The sequence below is a fragment of the Myotis lucifugus genome, unplaced genomic scaffold, assembly GCF_000147115.1.
Source record: "Myotis lucifugus unplaced genomic scaffold, Myoluc2.0 scaffold_617, whole genome shotgun sequence".
In the NCBI taxonomy this organism is placed as follows: Eukaryota; Metazoa; Chordata; class Mammalia; order Chiroptera; family Vespertilionidae; genus Myotis; species Myotis lucifugus.
The window spans coordinates 239,889-250,697 of record NW_005871665.1 but is presented as its reverse complement, the minus strand read 5'-3'; the positions used below and the strand labels follow the sequence as shown (position 1 = coordinate 250,697).

The following is a 10,809-nucleotide window of genomic DNA, read 5'->3' as shown; positions in this document are numbered from 1 at the left end:
CCCCAATTGGAAGACGGGTCTGGAACAGGTTCCGGGGCCAAGTTCGGAACCCAGCGTCCAGGTTCGCAGCGGGAGCCCCAGAAGGTCGCTTCCGCGAAGGCCGGGTACAAACCGGATTCGGACCTGCAGCCGGGCCGGGCCGGGTCCGAGTCAGGGCCCCGGAAAGAGTTGGGGTCACGTGTAGGAGAAGGACACCCCCCCCAAGGCCTCATCTGGAAGGCCGCCGGGGCCCGTGGTGGGGAGCGTGCCCTCCATCAGACCCGCGTCAGGGTCGCAGCCCGCGTCAAAGCCCCCAGCTCTTCCACGACCCGGACAGCTGAGGGTGTCTTATGGGGTCCCATTGGCAGGGGCTGGCACCGCCTCCACCGCCCCGAAGGCCTTGCTGCCCTTGCTGCCGCTGGACAGCTTCAAGGGCTGGCTCCTCAAGTGGACCAACTACCTGAAGGGCTACCAGCGTCGCTGGTTCGTGCTCAGCAACGGCCTGCTGTCGTACTACAGGTAGGACAGGCCACGGGGGCGTCTGCGTTTGCAGGGTGGTGATGGCGGGGTCCTGGGGACGGAGGCATCGGGGTTGGAGGGCACCACACTGGCCTGGGGATATGTGGGAACATGTGCTCTAGCAGGAGTGATGCCTTTAGCTAACCTCCCAGGATTGGGGGCCCTGACCTCTGGCAGGGGAGCCCCCTGTGGACATGACCTCTGGCAAGCCAAGTGGGTTGAGGGTGTGAGCAGGGGGTGAGTGAGGGAGTGGCCTAGGGCCGCAGGGCCCTTCTGGTCTCGGTAGTTGTGGGACAGCTAGTCAGAGTCAGCCCCCAGGAGCCCGAGTTCCGGCATTTCTAACAGTTCCCAGGTGACGCTGCTCCCTTTTCAGGGCAAACGGGAGGGCCCTGCCTTGCTGCTTGCTCGTTCACTCGGCCAGGTAGTCTTCCTTCAGGTCACTACCTTAGGACTTACATGGTCTTGCCCAGCCTTTTTGGAACACAGTTTCTAGAGGATGGTTGGGCCTACGGTGCCCCTGAGAATTTGGGAACTCCACTGAACTTAAGTGATGGTTCCCTCTCCAAAACTGGGGTCACTCTTTAATTCCTGGCAAAGGAGAAAGCTGACACGTGTTCCTAATTTTCCCCTCTCATGTGGTGTATTGGTGCCCCTCGGCCAGTCGGCTGTACTAATACACACCACACAGAACATGGTGTTCTTGGAGTCAGGCAACTGAGCAAAGAGAGATCCTTTTTTTTCCCTGTTGGAAAGACCACTCTCTAATTAAAAAAACACACACACACACACAAACACAACTAAGTGAAGCCTAATGTTTGGAGAAAATGTGAATATATATTTCTTGTGCTCCCTCCCCATCCAGTCTACCAGCCTGCCCCCCTCCAGTATAACCACCTTCCCAAATCCTAGTCACTATCTCCTTTCTTTCCTTTTTTATTTAGTTTTATTTCAACCATCTTTAACTTTATTTTTAAAAGGGTATTTCACAGCATATGATTTTGGGAACTTATTTATAACAGTCCAGAATGTGAGTGTACCACTTCTTATTTGCGCATTTTCCTCTGGATGGGTGATACGAACTTTCTTGGACGTGTGCGGGGATTTCTCTTGGGCGAAATCACTGGGATGTAGACAATGAACGTTCGCCTTACCCAATGCCAAACTTTTCCAAAGCACTTGTACCGATTTACACGCCCACCTGCAATTAATAAGAGGTCTTGTGGGTCTATGTCCTTTGCAAAACTTGATAGTGTCAGCGTTGACTTTGCCAATCAACTGGGTTTACTGTGGCGTCTGACAGTCTTGACCTGCATTTCAATCTGCATTCTTTTTCTCTTAATAGAAAATAATTGGGGGTTTGGATTAGACTTTCTCCATTGTGTGGCTTCCTCGGGCACTTCTGCCCTGGATTTTGCTTGAGAAGCACATTTGATCACTTAAGCTCATTCTGAGGGGAAAAGTACATAATGCTAAACAGCTGGGCTTAGTAACGTCTATATTATCAGGAAAAAAAGATGCTTTTTTTAAATATTGTCACATATAGAAAGAATTTCTGGGAAGCATGGATAATTGTTAGCAGGTTTTTACTTCTTCTCAACAATGTCGTAGGAACATAAATAAACTCAGGAGATGAGGTTCTTACTCCATTGCTTGACATTTTCAATCACGTCTATTTGGATACCAACAAGGAGAATATGGTTTTGTGCTCAGTTTGCTTTCCTTTATTTTGGTTGGTAGTTCCCATAAAAAATTCATCCCCAGTTCTTACCTCATAGGGAACATGTAATTACATGAAATTAGGGGGAAAAATAATAAATGTTGTGAAAATTTCAAAAGTATTGGCTTTAGCAAGTCATTATGGAGAGCGTGTGCCAAACATAAGCTTTATCCATATTAATGACAACATTGATTCAGTTAGGCCAAATTCTGTTTTGTTGTTTACCAGTTGCCTATTTGTTGATTATTATAAATGACATTTGTTTACCAGGAAACAATTGCAAACAGAAAAATTTGTTGTAATTAATTTATTGTTCAGACTGATCTATGGGTAGGAATGGCTAAGCCAGATAGCAAGGAAGGCCTCAAAGAAATTAGTGTCTATAAGAAAGTGTCTATTAAGGTCCAAGCGAAAGTAAATTTTGGAAGTCCTCTGGCTAAAGAAGACCACTGGACATCTGGTGGACTGGGACCTTTTTGGGGTGTTGGCCTGGTAACAGAAGATGGCAGTCCAAGACCTCTGTGCCTGTAGGACGGATAAGGTACTCATTCCTCTAGTGCAGTGGTTCTCAACCTTGGCTGCACATTAGAATCACCTGGGAATCTTTTTAAAATCCTGATGTCTGGGCCTCATCCTCCGGAAATTCTGTTTCTTTGTTGCTAATGTTGTGGCCCCACCCCATAACAAAGAAACAGAATTTCCGGAGATGAGGCCCAGAAATCAGGATTTTAAAAAGATTCCCAGGTGATTCTAATGTGCAGCCAAGGTTGAGAACCACTGCTCTAGTGAGACCTGCTCTCAAAGGCAAACTCATGGAGACTGTGGGCCAGGAAATCGTGTTTTTAATGCCAGTTCAGGTGACCCTTGAAGCAAGGAGATGGAAAGGACTATCCAGCTGCAAAGTGTCCCTGAAAACGTGAAGTTAGGAAGTGCCAGTCCAAAGATGAAGCTATTGGGGTCTCCACCCTAGAGAGTGGCCTCATTAGATTGGATTCTGCTTTAATTTGAAATACCTTTCAGTGTTTTACGCTGTGAGACTGTTAGGAAGCTGAAAAGGAGCACCCAGGTTGGTGACGTAAACATGTGTTTGAAGTATATTTTCTTCGCTTATAGCACAAGCGTGTTGCAAAGAGGGCACAAGTGGACTAGCAGCATGAGCACGATGCACAACAATGCTCTTAGCGAGGCCTAGTGACACCAACTAATTTTTCCCACAAAACCTGCTCCTCCTCCTAACTCCTCTCTTTCTCTGAATAGCTGCAAACCTCTGAGTCATGCTTGCTGCCACCTCCCTCCCTCCCTCATCCCACATCAGATGGAATTGCCACACCCTGCCCATCTCTCTCCTCTGGCCTCTCTTCTCCATTCCTCATGCCACCTCCGTGGTTCAGGTCTGCCTTGTGCTTAACTGGCGTCCCGGCTTCCAGCTCCTGCCCTGGGCAGTGCATCCCCCACGTGGGGCCTGGAATTGCCTCGTCTTCTCCGGGATGCTCTTTCAATGGTCCATGCCCCGTCTTAGCTCCTTGGCTTGGGTTTCTCCCCTTTGAAATACCCACAGTGGCTCCTGACTGATCCAAGGATCATGGGAGTTTACAGGGAGCTTATGTGGCCATCTCTGCAGACAGCTTCGTGTTAAAGGGACACCATGGCCACGTTCGGTGGCACCTTTGTGTTCCGCATAGAGCCCAGCATGGTACTTTGCCACTGATGAGCCCTCAGTAGCGTGGTTCATCTGAATGGGTGAGTGGGTGAGTGAAAGAGAGCTACCTGTGGTTCTGTGGGATTTCAGAAAGCCACGTATGTTAGTGCAACCTTGATTTTTAATTTGTTTTCTTTTTAAAAAAAATATATTTTTATTGATTTCAGAGAGGAAAGGAGAGATAGAAACATCAATGATGAGAGAGAATCACTGACAGGCTGCCTCCCGCACGCCCCCAACTGGGGATCGAGCCCACAACCCAGGCACCTGCCCTTGACCTGAATCGAACCCGGGACCCCTCAGTCCGCAGTCCAAAACTCTATCCACTGAGCCAAACCAGCCAGGGCTCTTAATTTGTTTTCAGTGACCAGAACTTGTTTGCTGGAATAGATGAGGAAGATAAATGGGACGTTGCTGGCTTAAGCCAGGAGAACCTGAAAAGTGACAGCTATGAAACTCCGCTCATCTGGATACTTTCTGTTGACAGACTGGAATGTGTCTCCTCTATGAAGCAATAACCTATATCTGTGGTCCTCGTTTGCTTTTACGTAGGATTGCAGGAGCCTGTGCATGTTGTCTGTGTCTACCCACAGTGATGCCACTTGGTAAAGTGTGGCAGTGGCTGGAGGAATGAGGAGCAAAGGTCAAGCTTTTAAAAGGGCTTCTCACAATCACATAGCTCTTTAAACTGGTTTCCTGTGTGCCCGATGGTTTCCTTGCACATGTTAAACGTTCAGGACCCTGTGGGAAGGCCATAGGTCAGAGGCGAGGCCTCCACCCTGTGTGACAGCCAGTCGGCTAACAGGCCCTCACGCCTGTGGGTTGTCCGCGTGTCAGAGTGATTTCCAGTCTGAAGTCTTGGTGAGGAGCGCAGGCTCTTATTTCCCTGTTTCGTGGAGGGAGGAATCGGAGCTCATGGCAGCACCAGGACTCCAACAGCCCCCTGACCCAGCCTGTGCCAAGGTCCACCCACAACACATGTGAGACTCCTCGCTGGGGTCCTGTTAGTCTCTAAGACTAACCCAGGTTCCATGACCACGTGGACTCCGGGACTCGCTCATCAACCTGTGCTCACAGCTGTGCTTGATGACAGCAAAGCACAACTAGCAAAGGGAAGTGAGGCCTGGGGTGAATTCTGGGAAACCAGGCGTTGGCTTTCAAGGCTCCTTTGCCAGTGTAGTCACACGGGACACACTAATTCTTCCGGCAACAAGTTGTGACAACACATGTGAGATGATCATTAGAGACTCAGTGCCCAGGGTTTTCACTGGGGGCTGGGCACGTGGGCGCCCTCTGGCTGCCAAAGTTCAGACTCCCAGAAGGAAAGCAGGTGTTCGGCATGGACCACATTGTACTAGCAGTTTAGGTATCGTCAGCCCCCCTTACCAGTGAGGGAACGGGGGTGCTCCCCAAACCCAGACTCCGGCCAAGGGCCAGCCTTGGCCACAGGCCTGCCAAAGGATGCGCCATCTCAGGCCTGCTACGTGAATTCTTTTCTGCACAGTCTGACCTACTTCCCCCTTGCAGATTTCAGTGATGTCAGGGCGAAGGGCTGACCTTCACTGTGGTTCGGGGAGAGCGAGTGCTTACACCTGGTTTGCAGTAGCAGCTTGCCTTCTGGTTTCCTATCAGAGGAAGCACATGCCAGCCTTGCGGGGTGTCTAACACTCCAGGGCCTGCTGCTTGCGTGCTGAGGGCCTTCTCTGCGGGCACATAGTTGGCCCTTTATTGCTTCAGAGATGCTTTTCGGATCTATACCTTCCCCCAGGCTTTTGGTGGCTCGGTTTTTGCATATGACGGGTGCACTTGCCACATGGACCTGCTCCGTCTGCAAGTACTCTTGTGACTGGGATGGAATGCCTGGTGTGAGTTCTCCAGCTCCTCCTGACCCTTGCACCTTCTTTACTGGTAGGGAGCGTCTGTTAATCCAAGATGGAGGCCTGATGAACAGCCTGGAACATGATGAGAATACTCCAGCTTTGGCTGAGTCCTTTATCGAGGACCAACAATGTACAAGGCAGTGTGGGAGACAGACATGCACACCATCACCAAACCACTGCCTGGAGGAGAAGGAGGAGGAAAGCCTGCATCTATCCTGGCCATTCAGTAAGAGGCCAGCAGGTTCAGGCTCAGTGCTGTGAGGGAGTTCCCGGGCTGGGGATTCAAGCCTCCGTTAGTCTTCAAGGATGTCGCTGGCAAACGAGGCCAATAAAGAAAGACAGGCCGGTGAAAAGGGTGTGAGGTTCCTCAAACCAAGATCAATATCTGTTAGTTCCAGGGGAAATGGAGGAAATGGGCCTGTTTCCTGGACAACTACAGGTTCTGACATGTGGGGAGGAGGAGATGGTAGAAAACGCTCAGAACAAAATGGAAGTTGGCAGCTTGGTGGGTGGTGAATCACACACTAGCAGCAGGTGTCGCCACACAGGGATGTGGCCTTAATCGTACCCACGAAGCCAACTGCCAGTGAGTGTTGGGGTCACGCGGGGTGCTGTATGCTTTCCTCTTTCAAGTGCGCTCTTTCCCGCGTCTGTTTCCATCTTTATGAGGGCTCAGAGTTGGGATCACTTAGCTTCTCTCCTCTTGACACCTCATCACACGCTCAGCCACAGCCCTGTGCGCTGAATACCGATTTCACAGTCTTGACTCACACCATGTGGTCGGCATTGCTGGGCCATTGCCTAAACCCAGAAGAAGGCAGATGGCATTCCTGAGCCTGCGTGGGGGCTGCCAGAGAGTGTTGTCCTTCGAAGCAGCAGTAGGTGCCGTCTTCCTAAAATGCAGTGTGTGGCTTCCCTGGGTTCACCATCCTCAGCCCTTCCCAGTCAGGCCCCTCTTACTTACCCTGTCTCTCCCCTCCCCCGGCCTTGGTCCTTCTGCTCACCTGTTTCCCTCTGCAAACCACATGCCTTTCATTCTCCTCTCTGCAGATGCAGATCTCTGCATCTGCCACCCCCCACCCCCCAGGAGAACCCCTTCTCATTGCTGCAGACGCCCGACAGGGCAGCCTTCATTTCAGGTCATCTCAGCATGGGCCTGCCTGGATTCCCCTGCAATGAGCTAGGGCTTCAATCAAGCCTCTAGCAATCAGTCCCCATAAGCTTCACCTCCCAGCTCTGACTCCAGGGCCTCTCCCGGCTTCAAGGGTCTGAGTATCTGAGGATTTTTGCCCTGAGGCGTTCTTTTGTCTGGAGCTGTTGAGTTGGGGAGCCTCAACCGGTACCTTCTCTTGCATCCCACAGAAATGAGGGCGAAATGGCCCACACCTGCCGGGGCACCATCAACATGTCCACCGCGCACTTTGACAGGGAGGATTATTGCAGCATCGTGCTGACCAGTGGGGCAAAGACCTACCACCTCAAGGCCAGCTCGGATGTGGAGCGGCAGCAGTGGATCACCGCCCTGGAGCTGGCCAAGGCCAAGGCCGTCCGCATGATGAGGAGCCATTCAGGTAGAGCGCTTGGCGCAGTGGGTGTACGTGCCACGTGCTGGGTCTGGAGAGAGTGGGTATCGAAAGCACTTGGGGGATGGAGGTGACCAGGAGACCCAGTCGACTCCAGGCCAACCCCGGAAGGTCGAGGTGTGCGTTCGCCCTGCCCACTTGGCTCCGTGCGCTCTCAGCAGTGAGATGCTCACGTTGTTGGGGTGGCTGGCAGTTCCAAGGATGGAAATGTTTGTGGGGGTGGGGCTTGTGCCCTTTCTTTGGAAGAATCTGTTCCTGGACTTGAGGAGACCCTTCAGAGTGCCTGCTGAACCTCTTCCCTAGCACCCAGCCCCTTCCCATACCCTGCTTTCCCTTAAGTTTGCTTATCCTTCAAGGAGAGGCCATTCTGGAAACCCTCCCTGAGCCAGCCCCCTGCCTGGGCCAGATGCTTGTATCTGCAACCTGGCTCAGCCCCTTGGGCACAGTAGCCTAGAGGTTAGCGCGAGCAAGGCCTTCCCAGAGCCTCAGATTCCCCACTTGTCAGTCCATTGGAGGCTTTGATTATGGACCTCCTAGCATCCTTCCGATTCAAAGATTTCTAGGTCGGCGGGAGCCTGGGTTCAATCCTCCTGTCTGTGTGACCTTGGGCAAATTGCTCGCTGTCTTTTGCCTCATTTCTCTATAAATAGGCTTAATAATGGAACCACCTCGTAGAGGATTAACCTAGAAATGCATAAAAAGAACTTAGCACATGGCTTGGCAATTGCTCAAAAAGCTAGCTGTAGTTATTAATAATAGTCACCATGGTAGCTTAAAAATAACGCAGGTTCCCAGCTTCCCTTGCCCTGGTAAAGCTGAATGAATGAGAGCAGCATGGGGGGGGGGGGGGGGGCGGTCACCTGCATTTAAGAAAAAAAGTCTCCCTGGGTGTGATTGCCAGATTTAGCAAACAAAAATACAGGTCACCCCGTTTAATTTGAACTTCAGATACACAACAAGTAATGTTTCTGTATAAATGTGTCCCATGTAATAGTCAGGACATACTTATACTACAATTTATTTATAGTGCTTCTGAAATTCAGATGAAAAGGGCGACCTGCATTTTATGTCCCTGCATTTGGCGGGGCCCAAATTTGAACTTCCCAGTCAGAAAATAGAGTATCCCTTCTATTGCCACAGGGGGGCGCTAGAGGATAGTTCATTTGCTCTCTCTGCTCCTGAATCATGTCTACGCACCAGCAGGTCATCTGGCTTGCCTCTTGGTACTTGAGAATCATTTTCAGATCTCCAGGTTAGCTTCCCAGGGCGTGCTGGGGGTTGTAAGAATGGAATACAGAGCTGGCCACCCCTATGTCTTGGGCCTTACTTCGAGGGGGGCTAATCCAGCCCCTGAGAGCTCCTTCTCTCCTGCCCTGCTCCCCAGGCTGGCCTGCCCCCCCCCCCCCCCCCACTGATGTCATAGCCCTATTCTGATATCACAGCCCAGCGCTTGGAATGACCCCAGACAGCCAAGATTCTGTCCTTAGAGCAACCCAAGGCTCACATCTGCGCGGGGCTGAGGGAAGCTTGGGTGACTGGCGGCCCTGGGGGCTGACCCTAAAGAACACCTGGGCAGCCTGCCATCCCGTCGCTCTAAAATGGAAATCCTCTGAAAGGTAGGACTTTGACGGCTTTCCTCCTGCCGCTTTTGGTCGTGGCCCCCCAACGTGGAAATTAATTCCTGGGCGTGTGGCGTTGCCCTGGCTCTGTAAACCGCTCCTGGCGAGCCTGCTGCTTTTGATGCGCGTGGCCTAGAGAAATGGTGGGGTCTCCTTGGCCCACTCAACAGGCCTCTCTTCCCTTTTGAAGGAATGGCTTCCTGAAACGCAGGGTTTCTTGCTTGTTGGGGGGAGCTGCTCCCTAGCGCTTGGGAAATGCCTGCAAGCACTCAGCCATGGTGGGTTCTTCTGTGGCACCTCCTTCGTCCTTACTCTCTGGGTAGGGACACGAGTACATAACCTCAGGACCAAAGGAAAACCCAGCCACATGCACACTGTTACCTCCCAGACCCCTCGCAAGGAGCAGCCCCATCTGCTCAGCTTGTCAGAAGGTGTAATGAGGTCTCTTGTGAGCTCATTAAGTTAGCAAAATATTGACTGGCACGGATTAAACGACACAATGGCTTTTCTCTGACTTCGGCGGCATGAAGTCCCCTGGGGTGAGCACGTTCAAATTCTTAGGAGCAGATCCCCAAGATTCTGATCTGATGGTCAGGAACCCCCATTTTTATTATTTGTTTGCTAATCCTCACCTGAGGATATTTCTTCCATTGCTTTTTCAGAGAGAGTGGAAGGCAGGGAAGGAGGGGGAGAGAGAGAAACTTTGCTGTGAGAGCCACATCAACTGGTTGCCTCCCGCACACACCCTGACCGGGGGTGGGGAGGGAACCTGCAACCCAAATACTTGCCTTTGACCAGGAATTGAACCCACAGCCCTTGGGTTCGAAGGTCAACGCTCTAACCACTAAGCAACACCGGCCAGGGCAGCAACCTGCATTTTTAATAAGCATTCCATTCAGGCCTCATGACAGCCCCCCCCCCCCAACCCCCCCGTGGATCTCATTTGAAGAAACATGGTCTGCTCAGACTCCCTGGGTTGCCTGCCGCAGCTGGCTTGGTTCCCCCATGTTCAAATTCCATACTTTCCGTGGAATAATGGAGTTTGTTTTACTGTCACATACTTTTAAAATGCACTGGAGCCAGGGAGACAGAAGGGACGGGTAGGGTGTTCACCAGGTGCTCTTGCACCCAGATCTTGGCCCCTATCTTCCGGGGGGAGGTGCAGCCATTTTTCTTCCTAAGAAGAGGGATTGTATCTGTACTGGGAGTGCTGTACCCTCCACTATTGACAGCTACTCATGGTCCTCACCTGAACGGAGAGGGGGAACATGGGTGTGAATTATCGGCCAATGAAACAGAGAGCGGTAAAGGGTGTAGCTGAGCAAAGGGACTGGCTTCTGGTGCCCCGGGCTGGACACTTAATGGTGCCCAGAAGGACAGCCATTGCTCATGGACGGGTCAGCAGCTCAAAGCGGGTATTCTATTTCAGTGGAAAAACAGGCATTCTGAAATGTTTTTTTTTTTATTGGGGGGATTGTCCTTCATTAGAGGATTAGTAGGATCAATAGGTCAGACTCATTTGACAAGAAAAAGTGGACAGCCCTAAGTGGTTTGGCTCAGTGGATAGAGCGTTGGCCTGCGGACTGAAGGGTCCCAGGTTTGATTCCAGTCAAGGGCATGTACCTTGGTTGCAGGCATATCCCCAGTAGGGGGTGTGCAGGAGGCAGCTGATTGATGTTTCTCTCTCATTGATGTTTCTAACTCTCTATCCCCCGCCCTTCCTCTCTGTAAAAAAATCAATAAAATATATTTAAAAAAAGAAAAGAAAAGGTGGACAAAGGTTCAGTCTGCATGTGATACATCCTTACCATTA

At 51.3% G+C, this 10,809-nt stretch overlaps 1 protein-coding gene across 1 annotated transcript in view; it reads left to right on the top strand.

Annotated features, from left to right (window-relative positions):
- Nucleotides 1-10,809, top strand: part of OSBP2 (oxysterol binding protein 2) — a 56,361-nt gene that overhangs the window by 1,068 nt on the left and 44,484 nt on the right. Inside the window, exons 2-4 of the mRNA XM_023746020.1 lie at nt 29-167; nt 220-498; nt 7,157-7,365. Of these exons, the coding sequence (XP_023601788.1) occupies nt 29-167; nt 220-498; nt 7,157-7,365 (627 nt within the window). The remainder of the gene's footprint in view (nt 1-28; nt 168-219; nt 499-7,156; nt 7,366-10,809) is intronic.